The 23,672-nt window shown below is 42.7% G+C and overlaps 1 protein-coding gene across 1 annotated transcript in view; it reads right to left on the bottom strand.

The window, feature by feature from the left end:
• CD6 (CD6 molecule) overlaps positions 1–23,672 on the bottom strand; it is a 35,817-nt gene that overhangs the window by 9,401 nt on the left and 2,744 nt on the right. The window contains exons 2-7 of the mRNA XM_015423045.1: positions 13,024–13,030; positions 8,152–8,460; positions 5,909–6,214; positions 3,606–3,674; positions 1,641–1,787; positions 791–919 (exon numbers count right to left, since the gene is read on the bottom strand). Coding sequence (XP_015278531.1) covers positions 791–919; positions 1,641–1,787; positions 3,606–3,674; positions 5,909–6,214; positions 8,152–8,460; positions 13,024–13,030 — 967 coding nt within the window. The remainder of the gene's footprint in view (positions 1–790; positions 920–1,640; positions 1,788–3,605; positions 3,675–5,908; positions 6,215–8,151; positions 8,461–13,023; positions 13,031–23,672) is intronic.

Raw genomic sequence — 23,672 nt, 5'->3', positions numbered from 1 at the left:
GGCCTCCCCAGGGCCGCAGCGCTTTGGCGTGGGCCCCGGAAAAACAGCAACGGGCCATAGCGCGGGGAGCTGGGGGTGGGGCTTGCTGCCACCGCCATTTTGCCAGCTCCAGGGCTCACGGAGCGGCGCTCCAGTGCGCTCCAGCCCCAAAGACTCCTGATGTTATGCTGTTTGAAGTATCTTGGTATCCTAGTTTTCGCATTATGATTGGCTGTCTAATAAAGACCATCCATTGGTCCCGAAGCCACCCAGGGTAACCAATTGTAGAACTCTGCTTAGGTCCAATGAGACCCCGTGTTTACTGTCACAATGTATATAGTTCACTATGAAATCGTATAAATTTGAGTGCCTCTCTATGCAGAGCTGTCCAGTCCAGTCCAGAGCTGAGCAATGCTTTGAATAAACCTTCTTTTGTTTGACCATTCTCTCCTGCCTCCTCAATACACAAAAGCTCCTACCTTATGTTAGGGTCAGAACTTGACACAGGCATGGAGAGGGGGCCTGCATCACCACACTTAAATAAATGGCATTATGGGCAATGTCTTTCAGATGCTAGTAATACCCACATAGCTTCATTCCAGACTGTTCTCCCATGATTCCCAATAGCTGAGGAAAGAATCATATTTTTTTTCCATATCTTGTGCTGTGAATGCTGGGAAAGAGCAAAGACATGGATCTGGCACAGCTAATGAGCAACTACTGCATGGAAAGAGGAAGCTGGCAGGAAGGAAGGAGAGAGAGAAAAATGGAAAGGTGGAATGAGGGAGAAATAAGTGTCAGCTCTGGATACCTTCTCCTTTGGGAACACTTGTGGGCATTTCCCGATAGTCGTTACCCACTCCAATAGTCATCCCTGAGACCGGCATGCTGTGATTCATTAGGACTGGAACACTTAATGAAGCCGAGGAAATGGCATGGGCTGCAAATAGAAACAGGGAAAGCAAACAAGGTAAGGCTTTCTGTGCCCCAGGGTTTTCACCCTATCACTGCTGAGAGCCATCCTTCCCAATGGAGAGAAGATACTCCACAGTACAACCGTTTTCATCCAAAACTCTTGTTGCCTGTTTCTTGCCTTTCTTCATCTCCAGTACATCTCCAGCTCAGACAATTCAGGGATTGTAATTATTTTTGCCTGTGACTGTGAAACCTGTCCAAATTCAGCTGCCTTAGCAAATTGGAGTTTATTTCTTTCCCAGTAACTGGGATCCTAAACCAGGATAGTTGTTAAGGCACCAGAATTCAGATATCACAACATTAGATTAAAGTTTTTCTAAACCAGGAAGCCTTCAACTGTGCCCAAAATAGGGGGTGGGGGTGGTGGAGACTGTGTAAACCTGAGAATTTAAGGCTCATTCACTTCACAAATTGTAACTGAATAGAGCCTTATGTACCTATATATCTGAAAAGGGTCTGAGAACTTTGCAAAATCTGCTGTGTGATCCTATGGCAACGGTCTGATCCACATGATACTTTACAGTTGCCTTGATTTCTGCCAAAAGGTTATCTGTCGTGGGTTTGAAGGCCATTGTTTAGTCTTCCTTTAATATTTCCCAAATTACAGTATACAGTATATACAGTCGCCCAGGAAATTTCCCATAAAATGCGTTTCCCCTCTCCGATGTTGGTGATGCCCAGCCTACCGAGGGTATCGTGTTTCCTTCGTTTATTCAGTACAACAATAAGAGTCAGCATGGCCAAAAAAAGGAGAAGACCCAGGATGATGCAGAGGATTAGCAACATCTGGTATGATGGTATCTTGTCTCCCCAGTTCTCACGTATAGCCAAACCTGCAAAATGGAGAGATAGTCAAAGGTGGGAGAGAAAGGGAGAAGGTGCTTCTAAGGCAGTGTCTGAATTTGTGCATTTCTCTGCTTCTCTTGTTCTTTCTTAAAATGGTGGATAGAAAATGTGTCTCTCTTTAAATGTAGCATAGCACGGCGTGCCTTGCTACAGCAGCACCATTGCTAATCTCTGCCCATCACTGCAGTGATCAAAAACAGAGGCGGCAGGGCCATGCCAGAATGGAAGCAGGAGACCTCGCAAAACAGATGATCATCCAATGGACCTCAGATCTGCAGAAATCCAGGAGTGCAGATAAGAGCTAAGCTGCTGAGATAAAGCCAAAAAACACTGATAGAATGATCTCCTCTACTCACAAGATACTGAGCTTTGACTAAGTCCTGCAAATTGCACCAACTCCACTGTGGGAAATGCAGTCTCCCCCCCCACACACACACACAGGGTCTGGACCAGGGGTCCTCAAACTACGGCCCGTGGGCCACATGCGGCCTGCCGAAAACATTTATCTGGCCCGCCGGGTGTTTATTTATCCTGCAATAGAGGGTCTCCTCTGTGGATCCCACCAAGGGCTCCTGGGAGGGCTGCGCGGGCGAGGGCTGTCTGGAAGAGCCCTGCTCGGAATTTGTTCATAGTTTTTTTTTTAAAGTATAGTCCGGCCCTCCAACGGTCTGAGGGACAGTGAACTGGCCCCCTGTTTAAAAAGTTTGAGGACCCCTGGTCTGGACGATTGCCCTATCTGTGTAGCCCTTCCTTTAGCCACATACCCTCACCATACCCACCCAGGACTGAGTCAATACAGATGCAGAATGGAGGGAAAGTTTTCAGTTTGGAAACTGACAGATATTGGATGGATAGCAACTACATTTTAGAAGTTGTGATTACTTCCAGCTAGAAAGAAGGTTATACTACTTGACATGCTGGAGAGTGCAAGACCCTGAGGCTGGAAACATGTGGTTCTTTTTTCAGAGGGTTGAATGTGGGAACACTGCTTGTCGTTAGACTATTATGTGTCCCACTACTATGTCACCAGGAGCCTGCAAAACATATTTAACTAGAGGCAACAGCAGGAGAAATGTATGTGTGGTATACAGGGGCCATTTCCTGCAGGAGCGCACAGGAACGGAGCTCCAGCAGTAAAGAGCCCAGGGGGCGGGCACATGCAACAAAGGGTGTTGCCTTCTGATACGCTTCCGGTGATGTCAGGGGGTGTGGCATATGCAAATAAGTTATGCTAATGAGCTCCTGCACCTCTTTTTCTACAAAATGACCTCTGGTGGTATACCTTAGCAAGTGATGTCTCTCAAATCATGCTTTTAACTCTGGAAAATTATCCCCTGCCTCCAGCCTAACTGCAAAGGCTGCTTTGTTCTGCCATTAGCTGAAATGTTCTTTACGAAGACTGGGAGTAAAACTTTGAGCTCTACATAGGGCATGTCAATCATTTTATTGCTGGGTTTGTCCTTTTAGGCCTTTCACCATCATGACTTAAAGTGAATATGTATGTCCCCACAATGTCTACATTTCCCCCTTGTTGCACGACTCTCCCATCAGCTTGGCCTATGGTGTAGTGTTGGCTCAGACACCTTTATTTGCTTCACTTGTTCTGCAGATATGGAGCAGGCCTGAAGCAGACACATGTCCACTGAGATAACTGCTAGAAATGGCAAGCAGGAAGCGATGTGTAGTGGACTGAATGTTCCATGGGGGGATCTTCTTTTTTGTACTGGAAGTCACAACATGCAGCCATTTTACATTGGGGTTGCATTAGATATAAAAGAAATCTCCTTGAAGAGACTTGCACTCACGTGTAGTGGGCAGGGGGCTGCCTGGAGTCCCTGTGTTTGGATATGTAGAGGTCTGCAAACCCTGTGAGCCTAAAAACCAGAAGGAGATCATGTGAGAATAAAGAACTAGAAACAATAGAGAAGACAACAGAGATACAATTAGCCATGCTCATTATCCAGGCTGGGAGCTGCCATCCATGTCTGAAAGCACTGGGACTGTCCAGGGGAAAGTCCAGTGCCCCCCCTCCCCCAAGCCTTCACACTGAGCTCATGTAGTCAGCAAAGCCGTCTGCACACCTTGTGTGGGTCACATGTCAGTTCCCCTCAGCAAGGATCTGTATGGGATGAAGCACATCACAGGCCAGGGATGCAAGAGCGAAAAGAACAGTCCTTCCAGTCCTTCCAGTCAGAGCATGCTGGAAGGACTCTTATTGCACTGGGATGGTTGCTTCTGCACCTCCAGGCAACAAACTATCCTGATATTCTGCCTTCTGATCAGAGCGTTTCCAGATTCTGGCAGAGCTGTTGCCAGCTGACATCACAGCTACCCCACAGGGAAGCCAAACTCTATCATGGCAAGGAAACAGTCCAATGCAACTCCTGCTTAGATCATGTGGCTACCATCTGTACTGGGAAAAGTTCTGCTTATTTTGCCCAGATAAACACCCTTTTTCAGTGACAGATACCAAAAGATCTGTTAGTTGCATCTTGCCGTGCTAAAGCTGTTCTGCACTATTGTCCTCTAGCTGAGTATTTGCTTCTTCCCCCTCCATCCTATCCAATATGTTCAGTTCTCTCTCCTATAGTTTCTTTCTTTCTTTCTTTCTTTCTTTCTTTCTTTCTTTCTTTCTTTCTTTCTTTCTTTCTTTCTTTCTTTCTTTCTTTCTTTCTTTCTTTCTTTTTCCCATCTAATCCAGACTGGAAGTGTTTTCTTTTTTATTTTAAGAAAGACTATGCAGGCTCATCTAATTTTTCTCAAAAGGTTAAGAAATCTGAGAATCTTGATGAATCTTGCATGATTTCTTCTATTTCTCTTGATAATGCTCACATCTGCTATAGTAGGGTGTCTTAACTGCAGACCATCCTGGTCATATTTCCTTATAGTTCAGTTTCACGATCATCTACAAAACATTTCCCTGTGTCTGTTTCTGTACCTGCACAGCTTCCTGGTGGGTCATGCAGGCTGCCGCCTTTGGACATAAAGAGAGAAAGACTGGCAGTCTGGTCAATATCAAATTGCTCTTAACAAAAATTGCACATTTCCCTGACATTGTCAAGGAGGAAGAAAGCACCACCCCTTTGTTTACCCCTGCTGTTGCTGTGGAGAAGCTGTAAGCTGGCTCACGGGAGCACTTGTATCATTTCTTGTACCGATGGGAATAAAGAAAGCGAGTAGGAGAAAAAGTGAAAACGCAGCCCCCACAGCCCCCATGATTGGCTCTGCCTGCACGTTGCAGTCACAGCTAAGGTGGAGTTTCCAATTTTGTATCAGATTGACAGGTGTCAGAGTCTGGTGTGCCATTTCACCTGACAAAGACAGCACTGCAGTGAGATGTGTTAAACTGGATTAGTGAGTTTGAGACCATGGTCTATCCACTGATGGTGCTGATGGTTATAGATCCCAGTTCTTTCTGATCCTGGGAATAAACTTTCCCATGTTCATGGGACCTTTGGAGGGATAAGGGCATAAAATCACCCTTTATGCCTCTTCCATCCACACAGCTCCATCGATGGAAGAAAGAGGAGAGGGCAATTTCATCCCCTCTCCCTGAAGCCTCCTGACACCAGTGTTCCCTCTAAGGTGAGTTAGTGTGAGCTAGCTTGCAGTTTTTTAGCCTCCAGCTCACACATTTTTGTCTTAGATCAGGAAGGATAGCTCCAGAGCAAACTAATTTATACAGCAGCCAAATTGCTTGCTCACAACTTTAATGCCAGCAGCTCACAAGGTAGAATTTTTGCTCACAAGACTCCACAGCTTAGAGGGAGCATTGCCTGACACACATGTGGCTATTAGACCTTATGGTCCCCATGATCCTGGGAATAAAATGTCCTGTGTTCAAAAGGGACTTCTGGGGGAAGGGGAGTGCTAGAAAGATCAGTGGTCCTCGCATCCACAAATCACAAGATGCAACCTCATGTTTGGCTAGGTAATAGTGCGGACAAGTCTTTGACTCTTGAGAGAAGGACAAGACCCAAACATATGGTGGTGGGGAATTAAACGGACAAAGTGTCTTCTCTCTCCATTATTATTTACTTCTGCTGCTGCAATCAGAGAGAGAGAGAGAGAGAGAAGAGAAGGCAACTGAGGCTCAGGCACTAATTACCATTACATATCACCCCAGCAGCTCTGGACTGGTCACACAGATTGGAGTTGTTGTAGCGCCATAAACACTGGGCGAGTGAGCTTTCATTTCCAGAACAGTCGTAATACATCTTTCCCAGCAGTGTATGGTCAAAGGGCACCTTTGGCTCTAAGGCCCCATTGCTGCACTTCAAGAAGCGGCAGAGCACATTGGCCTGTTGTTGGTACCAGCTACTATCGCATACGGTGTTCCAGACACCCTTGTAGTAGACCTCCACTCGGCCAGCACAAGCATCTCGTCCACCTGATAAGCGCCACTCCTGGTGATCTATCAAAGGGGTGGGGGGGGGGAGAGAAAAGGGAGCTGAGTCAGCAGAAGAAAAACAGCTGGCAAAATGTTATTGGCTGTGATACGCTTGCCAGGGCCAGGAGCTCAGAACTCATCAGACGTCATGGTCTCAAGGCAGAGCCGGCACACGCAGGGCATTTTCATAAGTGATACTAGAAATGTTACAGTAATTTCCTGCGTTTGCAAATCAAATGAAAAAGCTGCATTGATGAAACATTAATTAAAACCGTCTCTCTTTGGCTTCCCGTATCACAACATTCAGAGGTGATGAGCTGGAAACGAAAGGAAGGCAAATTTAAAATGTGCCGTGGTTGGATGTCTGTTCATTTATCTATATTGCTCTCTTCTGCTTTCTGCCCCACACTGATCATGCTGAGACACGCAAACAAATAACGTATGAGAAGCCGAGACCGAGGCAGCTTTTCTAGGAAGCGACAGCCTTTTCAGGCATCAGATTCTAGACAAGACACCATGATTTTCCTGCCTCTACCTCTTATCATTTGAAAAATGAGCTCTAATCAAGAGCAGGGGAATGCCATTTTGACTTTTCAGATAAGATCAAAAAATGTCGCAGGCTGGCACATAGCTCAAAGGCGATTTTGGCACCATGTGTGAAAACAGCCCCAATGTTCCTGCACTATTTCCTGATTACACCAGCCCATCAGAGTGCAGAGAAGAAAGATGCAAGGTGACTTCTTCCATCAAACAGTTTCCATGCAGTGGAAATACTTTAATTTCTTCTTGTGCTTTCATACAGCTGGTCCAGAATGCAGCAGCTCAGGCCCTTACTGGACGCCATCAATGGCACATATTCAACCAGTGCTTTGCCAGCTGCACTGGCTCCGGGCTGAGGACTGAATCAGATCCTAAGGCCCTAAATGGTCTGGGACTAGCGTATCTGCGGGACTGCCCCTCCGAGTATACCTCCCAAAGAGAATTACGCTCCGGGGACCAGAACCTCCTGGTGATCCCTGGCCCAAAGGCTATCCGGCTGCCCTCAACCAGATCCAGGGCCTTTTCAGACCTGGCACCAGTCTGGCGGAACTCTCTGCCTCATGACATCCATGCACTGCAGGACTTAAAGCGATTCTGCAGGGCCTGTAAGACACAGATGTTCCACCGGGCCTATGGCTGAGGACAGCAATGGTCTCTCATCAAGCCTGCCCTCCCTTCTCCTTCCTCCCCCCGGGGGGGGTAACGGTATTGGTTGTTTAGATGCCATCTGAATAGTTGAATGAGTTGATTATTACTATTTTATTGCTTTAATTTTTAAAAATATTATAAAGTATTAGGGATCCCAAGTCCCCCCGGGGGGCGGGGAAACCCCTGCCCCAAAGGCCCGTTCCCTGGCGTTGCCGGATTGGGCCTCGGGGGAAACTCCTCCCCGACGTGCGCGTCACCAGGAAGTGACGTGGGCATGCCGAGCACGCTGGGGGCAGGGCCACGGCCATAAAAGGGAACACTCTATGGTTTTCCCTTGTATGGTCGTGGCATCGCCCCCAGCGTGCCCGGCGTCATAACGTCACTTCCTGGTGATGTGCATGCTCCGGGAGCCACCCGGGAGTCCCCCTCGGAAGAGGTAAGTGCCACTTGGCAACCCTATAATGTATTAATTAAATGTTGTTTAACTGCCATGAGCCCATGTGGGGGAGGGTGGTCTACAACAACAACAATTATTTGTTCTACTCCATGGAGTTGCAGTCTTGAAGCAGGAAGGGGGACAGTTGTGCCCTTTCTGCCCTCATTTGAAGCTGGCCAGATGAAGAAGCTGTCTTCTTGTCTTCTCCTACTTCACTTTGGGGCCTCTTGCTGCGCAGTCTGGCCAGTAAGAATGGTTTAAGAAGTTGGCTATGCCTGGATTATGTTCCAGCTGACAATGGTACTCGCTGCCAAACACATAAACATGGGGAAAATACCTGAACACACCACACCAGCATCTTCCTTGTGCCCACAGTCATGGTTCTTCTCAGAGGAACAGTCCCACAAATAAGATTCATTCCCTGAGCATTTTACTTCGTCCAGATGAATGGGGCCTGTTCCCTTTTGGAAAAAAGAGGCATTCAGAGCCTGAATGGCCCATCCACAGCCCAGTTGCCGGCAGACAACACCGGCATCCGTCAGGTCCCAGTGGTCATCACAGACGGTGCCCCAGACACCACCCTCTTCGAACTCCACCCTGCCAGAACAGCGGCTTCCTCCATCCACTAGACGTAACCTCTCGGCTTCTGAAGGAAAGAAGCAGAGAAGAGAGGGATTATTGGGATGAGGTTTCTATCAGGTGCTGCAGTTGAGATGACAGGAAAATAACAGCTCTTGTTTTCTGTATGAGAGGTATTCCTGTTGGAGCTTTGTACAAAGGAGGAAATCCTGGCTGGAATATTGGGGGGAGGGTGTTGGTTATTGTTCTCTGGGGGGCTATGTACACAGACATACCTTTTCTCTTTTGAATATTTTTTTTCATTTTTAAAGACTCAAAGCAAAGCCCCCCACACACACATACAGAAGAAGAAGAAGAAGAGATTGGATTTATACCCCGCCCTTCACTACCCAAAGGAGTCTCAGAGCGGCTTACAAACTCCTTTCCCTTCCCCTCTCCACAACAGACACCCTGTGAGTTAGGTGGGGCTGAGAGAGCTCTGACAGAAACTGCTCTTTTTCAAGAACAGCTCTTATCAGAACTACAACTTGCCCAAGGTCATCCAGCCAGGTGCAAGTGGAGGAGAGGGGAATCAAACCCGGTTTCCCCAGATTAGAGTCCGTGCACTTAACCACCACACCAAAGATAGCTCACAGTCCAGGTAAACATTTCAAGCAGTGAAGAGGAGTGGTTCTCACTTCCACCTTCTGTTGCTCTCCGGGAATCAGAAATCTTGCTCAGCCAGTCATGAAATTGCCATGGGGGAGAAAATATAGAATTTTTCATGAGATGCTGCAAGGCCATTTTCTTTGAAGGGGGTTATCTGCAATTTTATTTTGTATATTTGAACCATGTTTTAACTGCATTTGTAACTCCCTTTGAACCATGAGGAAAGGCAGGCTGCACATATTTTAATAAATAAGCATAAAATATGTGTGGGTTGAAGAGTCATGAAGGAACCAATGATTTGGACTCTGTGTTGAATTCATAGATCCATGATGCTTCCAGAATGCAAGAAGCAATCACACTGATAAGCCTAAAAGCTCAAGGGTTGTATTAGCTGCCAGTGGAGTTCATTGAAGCCAGTGACAATATGAATCCTGGGCTAGGCTGATGCAGAAATCTCCAGATCTGACCAATACGTCCAGGAAGATGTTGCTCAAGAAAACAACCCCCATCCTGCTCAGTCCTCTATCAGCCCCTATCAGTTGGAATGGGTGCAAACACAAGCTGCCACCCACACAGCTTCCTGCCACTTTGATGAAAATGTCACAGAGGCGACAGCATGAAGTTCAGGGTAACCTCAAAAACTAGAGGCATGCTAAGTACCACCCATTGGGACTGATAACCACCAGGGGACCTGGGTCATATCCGCAAACAACCGGGTAGTTGGGTATAACAGCATATACCTGGTAATGTAGGTGGCATCCCTGGAAATGGCAGGTATCTTTCCCCCTTGGGGATACCTGTGTCTCAAAAGAAGGAAGCAGATCATACTCCTTGATAGCCATGTGTGGGTGAACTGGAGACCACTGCACTCTGAATGACCCTGTGGATATGGACTGTGGTTGCATACACCAGCATCCAGATTACAAAGTTAATTATGCACCATTGTGCCCTGGGATACTGTTCACCCTGAGACAGTAAGGGAACTGGAGGCTAGGAGACGTGCATGGAGCCTCAAGTTCATTCACTGTTTCAATTGTGGCGGGGAGGTTGCGGCGGAGTGACAAGACTATATCTGCAAAAAAGCTCGCAAATGCCTCACAGCGTCTTATTAACAAGCCCAGGCTTTGTTGGAACCATCCCGTGACCTTTCTTAAGTGTTCGCAGCAGCGGTTTTCTAATATTGTGTTCTACTGTTTATATTGGTTCGTTTGTTTCCTAATTACTTTGTTCTCCTCAAAGCAGTTCACTGTCTGTTCTTCCTTTGGTCCCAAGGACAACTTCCTTTTGAATCCCTGACGCTGCTTTTGGACCCCTAACCCTTTTTTGCCCATTTGTATCTTGCCCAGTCATCCCACCTAGCAGACAAAATAGCATAAAAGAGAAATTCTGAGCTATTTTCTCTTCTTGGCAACTGGGGTCCAGGAAATCGATAGTGCAGAGAGATGAGATGTCTGAGGAACACCTGGGGGGGTGGGGTGGGGTGGGGTTTGAAAGCCTCCTTGATGCCTTCTGTTAGAAACACCCTATAGCAGTTCAGCAATTGTTTTTATAAAGGGTTTATATGACAGACACATTTTATAGGCCGATGGCCTATCAGAAATATGAAGGGAGATTTGACAGCAGAATCAGCCCTTGATTTGCTATTTACATATGTAAGAACCGATTGCATTCACTGTGTGTATTTACTCTCCCTGAATTCCCCTGAGAATCTTCAGTTCTCATTTCCTGGGGAAAAAATTGATGCTGTCATTAGACACAACTTGCCTTCCGCTTTCTTCAGCTACCAGTGCCATCCTAAAGAGAATTAAACCCAACAATCTGGAAGAATGTGGGAGATATATATTCTAAAATAATACCGTTCTAAATCCATTGAAATCAATGGTCTTAGAGGGGGGTGTAACTATGCTTGAGCATACATGCTTGCACGCTTTAATGTTCTGCCATCAGAGGTGCTTTTAGGGAGGTACCGCCAGATACCATATGTAGACAGACTTTGTACTTAGGGCTCTCTAAAAGATATAGAATCCACTACACACACCGTACTTCATTGTCCCCTCTATAGGGATATCCGATCTCATTTTACTACTCCACTTCTAGATGACTCAGTTGTTCACTTTCTTCTGTTTCATTCTAATTGCGAAATCATGGAGGCTGTTGTAACATTTTTATATTACGCAATCAGAAGACGAGGCTTGAATAGCCAAGTGTAAGTGACTGATGCATCTTAGTATTTTCCCGTATTTCCATGATGTTTTGTGCTTTCATGCCAATAAAGGTTGTGTGTGTGTGTGTGTGTGTGTATAACTCTGCTTACCATGGCACTGGGGCAATGGTACAAGTACTTTCTTGTTATTCAAAGATCCTAAAGCCACATTAACTATATGACACTTCTAAGAACAAACTTAGGGCATTTTTTAATCTAGGTCAATGCTTTTTATAAATTAATGCTCTCATGTATATTTCAAATAATTTTGATTTGAAGTTTATAGGGATTTTGTAGAGGGAGGGGGTTATTTGGAGTTTTATTTTGTACATTTTAAATGGTAATTTGTAAGCTGCCTTGAACAACAAGGAAAGTCATTAAATATTTTAATGAAGAAATAAATTAATAATAAATAAACAATTCCACTCATATTATAAGCCAGTTGAATGAATGTTCAATTGTGTATTTTGCTGTCCATACAGCTGTTTTGACTTCCATGTGGAACCTTCCCTAGTGGAAACAACTGTGTATTCAGTTCCCTGCACAGAACTGAGACACTTTTAAGCTCATTGCCAAACTGACTTAACCAATACTTGAATCTCTGTTGCTTTTGAAGATAATGGATTATGTGCTATAGTCTTTGAACAAATAGAACAGGATTTAACAACCCCTTTCCCTGGGACCAGGAGCTGCGGTGGCTCAAGTGGTTAAGATGCTGAACTGCAGGCTGTGGAAGGTCAGTAGTTCAGCAGTTCGAGACCCGGGTGCTGCATGATAGAGTGAGCTCCCATCTCTAGTTCCAGCTCCTGCCAACCTAGCAGTTCGAAAGCAAGAAATTGCAAGTAGATAAATAGGTACCGCTTCGGTGGGAAGGTAACAGCGTTCCGTGCACCTTGGTGTTTAGTCATGCCGGCCACATGACCACGGAAACGTCTTCGGACAGCGCTGGCTCTTCGGCTTTGAAACAGAGATGAGCACCGCAACCCTAGAGTCGGACTCGACTGGCTTTCGAGCAAGGGAACCTTTACCTTTACCTTCCCTGGGACCAACTGAGGTCTCTTATAGGGTGCCACTTCATCTACCTCCTGTGTTCACCACTACTCACCCTGGAGGCACGAGGTAGCCATAAACTTAAGTGCTTCACATCTGGAATGCATGCTCAGTTCATGTTGTGTGTGTCCTCACTTCATGTGAGGCAGTCAACTGCGTCATAAGTGGTACACAACTTTCCAGTATGCTACTTTTGGCCTTGTGGTGCTACTGCCCTGAATGAATCTGTAGTATATCCTGGAATCCTGTTCAGTAGCAAGGAGCACTCTGTGTGGCACCTCTTCTGGACAGCAGCAAAGAGGTGTGGAGTAGATCTGGCTCCCTGCTTTCTACTTAACACCCCATGGGATATGGCTCATGGCCCAAATCAGTTGCTGACTGGAAGGAACATAGTACAATGAGATAGTGGAGATTTCTCAACATAAGTAGTTCACTACATCCTTAAAACCTTTCAAAATCTGACTTGAACAAGGGGATGCCTAGTAGCTGATCTTGATGTGTGATGGAACATTCACCAGCAATGGTCATGACCAAGACAGGTAGACTTTACTGTGTCATCATCCCACCAAAATTGTTCTGTGAAGCACATTGCATTAAGTTATTGCCCCTGAAGAATGCCACAGCAAGGCTACTAGGCAGTAAAAACGACACACTTCAGCCTTTACCCAAGTAACTCAGTTGCATTCTTGACATTTTTCCAGTATGGCCAAATGAGCTCACTTAACCCACCTCTCCACTATGGTGAAAAACAGCACAAAAACAAAAGGCATCTCCTAATTTTGGCTTATCTTATATATGCTTACCTGACTTTGCAGTTGTGTTATCCTCCCTGCTGGTTGTGAAGTTTGAAGAAGAGACAGACGGCTCCGTTGGCTTTGCCTGAACTGAAACAAAAATGTGACTTGGAGCAAATGCTCACAAAACCCCAAATGCTCATTTACGTCTGATTCCAAGACCCTGGCTGTACAACCTGAAGTGATCTGAAGTGGCTCTGTTGTACATAATTAGATGCTAGTTAAACCATGAGAAGAACGGGCAAAACCACTAATCTGGGGTGAAGACGTAATCAGTATGGATAGTTGGAGATCTGTCTATTTGATATGAAATATCACTTGTATCACTTGTAGGCCCATAGCTACGGTGGGCATTTCAGGGCTCTGCCCCCTCAAATGTGAGCCACGGCCCACAACATCTGCTGCCCCTCTCTCCCCTCCCCCCTCCCCTCCCCTCCTGTGACATTAAAGTGCCCTCCAGCTGGTTGGCAGGAGCACATGGCCCGCGCCGATCAGCTGGACGGCCGTTTAAATCTTGCAGGAAGGGAGGGGGAGGGGCAGCTGCACACCTTCCCTGAATTCTAAGCAGCGATTTCGCCACTTGGAGTTCAGGCGCAGGCAGCCCCTGCTTGAAATTTTCTTTTAATTTTGTTTTAAATTTAAAGAAATCTCTGCTTGGAGTTCAGGGAAGACATGCGGCTGCCCCCCCCCCTTCCGCCTCTCGCCTGCTGACCCACAAAATTTCCCCATGCCCCACTAACCCAAAATTTCTGGCTACGGGGCTGCTTGTATCATGTTTCAGCAGCACCTGCATCCAAAAATTGTACAGGAATAGAACCCATAAACTATAATGCTACTGAAATTGTCCTTATGTCTAGAAACCTCACACAAAAGTGACAGTTCCAAGCAAAATCTAGTGTTAAAACACAATGTCAAGTTTGTAAAATCTTTTCTTTTTATACTTTTTCATCTTGTTTTCTAAAAGCTTATTTTTAAACCATTCCAATTCACCTTGGAAAACATTTAAATTAAAGACATATCTAAATTTTATGTATACATGAAGTAGCTATTTCATTGCAAATCTGTTCTAAGTATTTTTTTATTGTTTTAGGCTTCTGAAGTAAGTGTACAATAGCACTCCAGCCCTTTACTTCATTATGGGGTGCTTAAAGTTGGCAAATACTTTTAAAAGTTCAGTTTACATAAGTAGTGAATTACGTGAGACATAGAATTAGCAATATAAAATGAATCGACATTAAAAAGCCCAAGTGCTAATACCTGTTAATAATATCTAGGCAATTATCAGACTTGTTTCAAATGCACCTTTACAGTGTTCAGTTTCATGCACTGTGCCACAAAATGTATTTTTGCATGTTAACATTTCGTAGAATATCTATTATTTAAACTTCAGTTATCCAAGATACCCTTTGCATTCTGGGTCCACATTTAGACCACTGTCAACAACATCCCATAAAGGTAATATCATATTAGTCTAAATCTAGTCAAACAATAGGTGTACTCTCCAAGCAACACAGACCAAACTTCACCACATTGTTTTTTCTGTATACTTCCACTGATGATTCGGCAGTTAAATACTGTAGGTTAAGTAGTAGGCTAAACAAAATCTGCAGTAAGAGTCTCTTGTTTTCTGATATGGATGTGCTTCCTTTAGTAATCTGTATCATGGGTTTTGTTTATCAACTGCTTTATTAAAAAATAGCCATGCGGGACCCCAAATTGGATCAGGGCCGTAACACTGAGGGAGCAAGGTGTTGGATGCTTTCCTCTGTGCCATTGCCCCTAATCCAAATTATCATCTCCTGCCCCAGAGCTGACTGCAGATAAATTTGCAAACATGTATTGAGGGCAGACTTTATCATGGAGTGGGAAGAGGTGACTTCAATTGAGAAAATGGCACAGTGGGAAGATTTGGCTCCTCTCCCTCTGCATTGTGGTCTTGATCCAGTTTGGGCTTATATTATCCCTATGACTACTTTTAGCATTTAAAAATGTCACAAGAAATTATCTTCATGGATCATGCACTAACTTGTCTACTTTGGCCCTTAATAGTAGGGGGAAGTTAACGATAAAGTGTTATTAAGGAAGATTTGCCTAATTTCTACCCATATTACAGATTTTTATTTAAATATAAAGCAAATACAGTATAAATGTCAAACAAAATTACAACAACTATCACACCAAAGAAGAGCAATTGTAGATGTAAATAATCATACTTCTTGTTTGGTACCAGCAATCCAGAAAAGGAGATTGTTTAAAAAGAGAAGGTGCTTTCTACCTTTTGTCCCTTAGACATACAAGTTCGTTTAACTTCAGCAATTTGACTAGGTACCATACTTCCTTAATCCAAGATTTAATAGTCATTACTTTGGCTTTCTTCCTCTTTTTTAGCAACTAAAAGTCTTACAGTGGTTAATAAATCATGTATAATTTTATTTACTGCAGGTATTTCATCACCTATAATTCCAAATAAAATGACCTTTAGAGGTAGTCTATTTGAAGTCATATGTTTTATTTCAGAAATCATTTTTAACCAAAAGGCTTTGACCGGTGGGTAAAATCACAACATATAGTTAAAGACTGCAGAAACAAATCCATACTTACAACATGTACATTGTCTTGCTGGATAACTCTTATTCAATTTCTACGGAGTGTAGATAGATATGAAATTTTATAAACATTCTCAGTCACACTAATACGTATGGTTTAAACTGGGCCAATTATAAATATTGTACACCATTCATGTTCTGATATTTTTCAGTGAAACAAATTTTCCCATATTCTAAAAAAGTTGGTTCTTTTGTAGGTATACGTTTTAACAGACATCTATAAAATTGAGTCAATTTATTTGCTGTTTCTTGATACTTTATGTAATAAAGTTTCAGATTCTGCTATACTAATGCAAAGATTTTGTTCCTCTTTTGTGTCTATATACTTTTTTAGTTGAAAGAACTGGAACCACTTAATATAAATATTCGTTTCTCTTAAGTATGCCATAGAAGCACACTGATCTGATGTTATCCAATCTATAAATCTTGTACAGTTATTTAACATCCAACTTTACCATGGCTTCATTATTTGAAACTCAGAATTAAAAGTAAAATACTGGAGATAGTTGGGCTTAAATACATTCACAATTTGTCCCAGGTTATCAAAACCTCTTCTATCAGTTCATTAGAATATTTTAAACACTCCATAAAATTTTTAGTAATGCAGAGTGTCAGCAAGCTGCCATGGTGTTCTGTGTTGCTTGTATCTCTGTACAGTTGTTAACACCCCCCCCTGTCTGTGCGCCTGTATTTTACTCTGCTGTAATGCCTAAGCCAAACAACTGGAGGATGTATTGGGGGAGTACGCTTATTGCCAGCTTGTTGCTTTTAGAGCCTGGGAACTGCACTTGTATTATGTCTGGAGATAACCTGGTTCTCAGGGAATGAGCGCGCAACCGTTTCCTTTCACCCGCCAGCGGGAACGTGACCCATTGGTTCTGTACCTGTTTCAAATCCCTTTATTATGCTTGCCCTAACCGTTTGTAGTCAGTTCTAACAAAGAACGTGTTTGAGTGTCTTTCCAACGCTTTGAAATAAATTTTGCTTTTCTTTAAACGTGGATTTATTCTCGATGCTTGGGGATCCAACACAGAGGAATCCAAACTTTCTTGCTTCAAAACATACCAAGGCATATTTCTATCTGTGTAAAGTCATATATATAATATTTTTAATTTAACAGCTTCTTTCCTTCATTTAGTTGTTGCCTTTGCAAAGAAGACAAAACAATTCTAGATTTTTTTATTGGACCATATGTACTTCAAAATATCACTTGGTCAAATATTTAAATTTTAATTGGTATATAATTAGTGCATTTTCAAATACAAACAAGATTTTTTGGCAACAGCATTATTTTAAAACTTGCTATTTTATCTAGCCAAGATAGTTGTAGAGTACTCCATTTCATCATCTTTTTTATACCTGACCTTCAATATAATCATTTTAATATAAATCTGACAGTTTTGAAAATAATCAAATCCCTAAATATTTGGTTGGGGTAATCAAATATTTCCCCCTGTTGTTTCAAAGATTAGTTCTTTAGTGTGTTGTTCTATATTTAGTCCTAACAGTTAGATTTCCTTAATCAGTAACTTGATGCAGAACCATATTCAATGCAGCAAGTCAGGGTTTGCTTTACAGAATTTAGAGGATCGGTTACTGATAACTTTATATCGGTGTGGAGGCTAACCTTAATTTCTTTGACACTTCTTTTATTTCTTGGTTTTCTCTGATCATATGAGCTAAAGTTTCAATATAAATAAATTGCTAATAATGTTTATCCTTGTTGTGTGCCACAAAATGATACAAAAGGTTTGAGATAATTGACCATTAGTCAGTATTGCTCTTGGTTGATTATAAATTGTTGCAACAATTGCTAGAAAGTTACCTAAGATATTCTATGTTTTTAATGTTTGGAAAATAAATTACCATTCCAGGCAATCAAAAGCCTTTTCAGAATCAAGGGAGATTAATTAAGAGCCAAACTATGTTTTTCACAAGTTGGGTCCAGGGTTCCCCAAAACCAACTTGAGTTCTCCACAGCTACAAAACAGCTGCAGGTCTTTGCCTTTTGAAAAATAATGGGCTTAGAACGGGCTCAGAAGAAAAATGAAGTAACTTTGGGTTGAAACATTATACAAAGAGGCTCAGAATGCCACCATGGGGGGAGGAAGGGCTCCTTACTTCCTCCCCAAGTAGTTTTCCTGCACTTGTGTGTGGGGAGTTATTTCCCTGTTTTTGCTGCTCCACTTGGAGAAGCAAAAATGGGGAAATAACCCCCTCCAGTGCTGTTTGAGTACAGGAAAATTTATTTCGGGGAAGGCAGGAGCTCTCCCTCCCCTTGCAGCAGTGTTCTGAGCTTATTTGGATGGCATTCCACCCCAAAATTTCTTCTTCTTTTTCTTTGCACTTTGAGAAATAATAGCTATCTGACTAATATTAACATCTATATTAACATCATTATTAACAGCCGATATAAACCAGACTGTGATGGGAGCTGACTGCCTGTTTGTTGGATGTTGTTCATGCCCACCATTGCATATGAATCATCTTAGCACTAGCACTTTGTAATGTTTTATACTTATATTGTTATGATTTTATCTAAGTCCGTTTTAGCTGTGTAATATCTTATGTAAGCCACCCTGAGCCTGCTTTGCGGGGAGGGTGGGGTATAAATCTGATAAATAAATAAATAATTTCAGGCTAATGAGTCCACTGGTAAGGAGGAACATGTGAAGTGTTCCTGCCAGTTAAAAGCCCTCTGGCCCCATGCCCCCTAATTCAATGCCCTGCTGGGCAAGCTTGCTGTCACCTGTCATCTCCTGGAAGCAGGGCAAGCACCTTTCTCCTGGCTAATGAGTGGAGAGGGCAGTTTCCATCTCTGTTTTGTGATTTTACAATTCAAAAATTGTATATGAAGTAATTAAATCCTGCAAATTATGAACAGTGGAATAGGACTGGGTTCTCAGTTGCAGATTATATGAAATTGGCTCATTCATTTATATATGAAACACCAAGATTCATGCCAGAGAAAGGATCCATCACAAGTTCCAAGAAGTAATTTTGTATCATACAATTAAATGCTTCTGCTGTGATCTCCAAGCAATAATGAGCATTGCTACTTTGGATAAGAGAAAGCATGGGAGATTTGTGTTATCCTTGTAGACTATTTATTTACAAATATTTAAACAGAGCTTACAGCAAGCAAGTTCTCCCAAAAAGATGCAGTATAATGAGAAATTATGCAACAGATTCCCCTGGTCCTGGATGGTTGTGAATGGTTGTGTGAGTGTATATGTGTATGGCTGTAGATCACTGAAATGATTGCACCTTTAATTTCGTTGTTCTGTGTACAATGACAATAAAGTATATTATTATTATTATTATTATTATTATTATTATTATTATTATTATTATTATTATTATTATTATTATTATTTTTAAAGAGCTACTGCTGCCCAGTATGCCTCAATTTTTGTCAACTCAAGCTAAAAACTCTTGCCTCTAGTTGAAGCCTCTGTCTCTTGGTTTTCAAATTCAGATTTGCTGATAATGGTTCCACTCTCACATTACCATATGTGGATGACATGGTCATTCTATCCCATTATGAACTAGGGCTTAGAGAAGCTCTTCATGTTCTTACTGCATAGTGCAAACTAGAGCAGCTAACAATAAACTTCCAAAACCCCAAATTTTTGTCCTCACCAAAAGGTTTGTTAAGTACAGATAGTAGATAGACAGCCAGGATATTGACCAGGTGATGTTTTTTAAATATTCAGGTACAGCTTTTCAGTTGATCAGCTCATGGAGTGCTCAGGTGGCTCATGTTACTGAGAATGCCCAAAGAGTGATAGCAGCTACCATGAGTTTCATTCTTTTTTTTTTAAAGGAGCTTGCATAAACCATTTGTGATTAAAGTCTTCCAGGGCAAGTTGATGCCTCAATTAATGTAGGACTGGCAGATATGTCTTTATAAAGATTCTTGTTCCCTGAAAGCAATACAAACTAAATTTCTTAGATACACATTTGGTGTCCTATGTTATGTTCTCAATGCCCTTCTCAGACAAGAGTCGGGCATCGTGCTGCTTGAAGCACACACCTGGTTCCAAGCAATATGTTTTTGGTTTAAGCTGCATTTCAACCCTCTTGGATTAACTTCACTATGTTTTACAGATTATTTCCATTTGAGAATTTACAGTTTTATGGATTTACTCCCACAGCCCTGTAATATCTTGGATACATGCAAAAAATAATGAAACAATGAATTTGGGACACAGTCCTCTAAACTAAACAGCGTTCCGTGCACCTTGGTGTTTAGTCATGCCGGCCACATGACCACGGAAACGTCTTCGGACAGTGCTGGCTCTTCGGCTTTGAAACGGAGATGAGCACCGCAACCCTAGAGTCGGATTCGACTGGCTTTCGAGCAAGGGAACCTTTACCTTTTACCTCTAAACTGATAGAGTATGGGTTCAAACTTATCTGGCAGCAGGAAACTATTTTTGTTCCAGCAGAATATCTCTATGCCATAGAATTCCATAAATAACAGAGATATAACAGCTGTCTTATATACAGCTCTTCTAGTACAAAGATAACCATTTTCCTGCCTCTGCATCCTGGTCCTGGTACTCCTTGGAGGTCACCCTTCCAAGTCCTCGCCAGGGTTGGCCCTGCTTAGCTTCCAAGATCTGAGGAGATCAGGCTTGCCTCCTGGGCTATCCAGGTCGGGGCACATACTCCTATTCTCAATGTGTTTGTTCTTGCCAATTGAATGCGGTTGAAACAATTAAAACACATGCTATTGTATTCAGCTATTTTTTAATTTTATAAGGACATTTGTTTCTTATACATCACCCCAATTCTATCCACTTTTCCAGGAAGATCCAACAAATTTTATATATCCTTTCTCTTGTCAGATTACTCCAAGGAAACCACCTTTGAGGTGGGCAAATTTTGATCTTCAGCTTGTTTAATAAGGAAGCACCTGCTTAAATCTTTTTATTAATTATGCATATAACATGGAATTTAGTTTATAACAAGGCTGTGGACCTTTAATTGTATGTACATATTTCCTTTTATGTGTTGCTAACTGTCAATTATATTATTGCTGGCTGATTTATGGTTGTAATAACAATCACATATGGTTCTACTGCCCCTTCCGCGCAGCTGAAGGGTATCCTCTTCCAAAGGCAGGGAAGAGAAATTTCCAGCAATCCAGGGACATGAATACTTTTTTGTTAAAGTTCGTGACCAGCCATTACTTGCCCAGTGATAGACATTGGTGTTTTCCACATGAAAACAGACTTGTGTGGCTTCTACATGGCTGCTATGGCTGTGAATAACGGTGCAATGGCAAAGGTTCATAGCAGGTAGCCGGACATTTTCCCTGCCCCAGTCGCCAAACACCCACCTGTACTGTTTCCCACACTGGGACAGGCCTCTGTGGTTCCTGCATGGCTGCTTCGGCTGCCAGTACAAAGCAATGGCAACAGGGCTTCCAAATAACAAGTTTCTCCATATATTCCTTGCCCCAGTCACCCAACAGCAGCCATCGCTCACATTATATTAATATGTGTATCGGTTTCTCTGAATTCCCAGATTCATTTTTAAAAAATAAGTCTATAGCCCTTTTTGTGCAGATACATAAGGGAAAGGCATATTTCCACAGTGAAAAGGGCTAAAGACTTTAAAATATATATATAATGACAGTCAACTGCTGATTTATTAAAAAGCCATTTGATGGTGGTGGGAAATGGCTGCCACAGGTACTAGGGAAAAAGCTGCTGTACGGGTGGGACCAGGAAAATCCAAGCATTCCAATTTACATGGCAGTCATCCACGCCTGGTGGATGCCATCTCAAAGGTTTGCAGCAAAGCAGGCTTAGGAAACATCAGAGAAACCCCAGGAAAACCCTGGGAGGTGTATGAATGCACCACAATGCTGTGGGGATGAGGAAAAAATGAGTTTCTTTCTTCACTTTATATCCGAGGAAGTGAACTCTGACAAAAACTCACAAAAACTCATACTGGAATAAGTGTTGTTAATCTTTATTTGTGAAGCATTTGGGCACTAAAGTCATACCAATAAATTATTTCTGTCATTATAGGTGCACTAGATCAGACAACAGTATATTTGTACACCAAACAAAATATTGAACAAACATCCCTGATGGTTGCTATATTTCTTTTGCAGCCTAAGTTACATGCAGTTTAGATGATGATAGATAGATAGATAGATAGATAGATAGATAGATAGATAGATAGATGATAGATAGATAGATGGATGTCCCATTATGGCACTCAAATTCTACAAGCTGTTTAACCAATTAACTCCCTTGCTTTTAACTGATTCATCATTCAATTAACCAATCAAAATAATTTCTGAATACTTTCTTAGCAGAAGGGACAATTGATATTTTTTGAGGGGTACATACTTATTTTAAAATATTAACCTGCCTTTCTACTTACAACCAACTTAAAACCAGTAAAATCTTTAACAACATTCTTCCAAATACCTACTAAAAAACAATGATAGAATCCAATTTCAAGGAATGGTAGCATGAAACAGCCAAACTGCCATCCATCCAATACATATGTGAGTAAACAAAACAGTTTTAACTTGGTATCTTAAAAGATATAAGAATTAGTGCTAAATGATTCTTGGGAGGGTATTCTATAAACAGCATGTGTGTGCATATGTGCACACATGGTGCTGCTACAGGCTTAACCTCTGAAGATGGATCCCACAGAAGATTTCCATGGATGGAAAGAGGACCTCCAGAAACATCGGGCGGGAGGGTTGAAGGTTTGCAATGAGAGGTGGGAATTGGCAAAAACCAACCCCCTCTGTCCACTGAAATCTTCTACGGGAACTAACCTACCAGGTTCCAGGGATATCACCCAACTGGGCGTCCTCACGAGCAACAGTATTTTGGTGGTGGAAAGGGCCATCCAGTCACAGCCAACTTATGGCAACTCTGTAGGACTTTTAAGGCAAGAGATGTTCGGAGGCTGTTTGCCATGGCCTGCCTCTGTGTGGAGACCCTGGACTTCCTGGGTGGTCTCCCATCCAAATACTGACCAGGGCTGACCCTGCTTCCCTTCTGAGATCAGGATAGCCATCATGTACCATCCAGGCCAGGGCAACAATACCGGCTGCAGGCATAAACCAATGAAGTGCTGCTATAACTGACTGGTCACATTTCCATCTTTTGCTGTGTCCCTTTCAATTGATTCATAGCAAGCCAAACGGATAATTGAGATCCAGATAAGAGAAGATGTACTGTGTGGCCACCTTTGATGGTATTGTGTCATACTGTCAAAAGACCGAGGCACAGCAGAATAGGGAGGAAAGAAATCTTATATTATTTTCCCTTTGTTTTACTAAGGTCTGTTGTGGGGACTTAAGGTTACAAGAAATGCTACCAGTGTCTGCAAAACAGGTACTGAAGTGTAAGCCAGGAAAAGATCTTGAGTTCCTTTTTGCCTTCTCATCCAGCTTGTAAATTTTCCGGAGGGTTTCTGTGATGTATATATTTAATCCTAAAAAGCAAGCACTGGAGCCTCTGATTTGGAGCACAGCTGGGGAAGCATTTTTTAAAAAACTCTTTCTCCAGCCATCCCCCCTGATTGAAACGACTACCTTCCCCTGTTACTATTAGCTGTGGTATTTAAAAAGACGAGCACCCTCCCTTTGCCTCTGTTAAGTCCCGTGCTTAACAAATAGTCAGAGAGTGATTTCAGCAAAACTCAGGTTTATTTCCGCTCGACGATCACTTCTCTAACACGGTACAACTTCTGATAGCCCGAACAGCTTTTCCATTGCAGCTGCTCGGTATTTAAACATTCCAGGCTAATGTAGCCACACCTACTATACAGTTATCAACCTATCAGGTTGAGCGCATAAGGACCAATCAGATTTCAAGACGAAGCTTAACATAGCTTCCCAATTAGGTGTTTCACAATACACATTAGGTATTCTTGGCAGCTTCAGAATACACTACAAATCCCTCCCCCCTAAGCAAATACAGTCATGAACAGT

Source organism: Gekko japonicus, unplaced genomic scaffold (genome assembly GCF_001447785.1).
Source record: "Gekko japonicus isolate JY-2015 unplaced genomic scaffold, Gekko_japonicus_V1.1 scaffold253, whole genome shotgun sequence".
Classification (NCBI taxonomy): domain Eukaryota; kingdom Metazoa; phylum Chordata; class Lepidosauria; order Squamata; family Gekkonidae; genus Gekko; species Gekko japonicus.
Note: the sequence above shows the minus strand (reverse complement) of the source record. Positions and strands in the feature narration are given on the sequence as shown.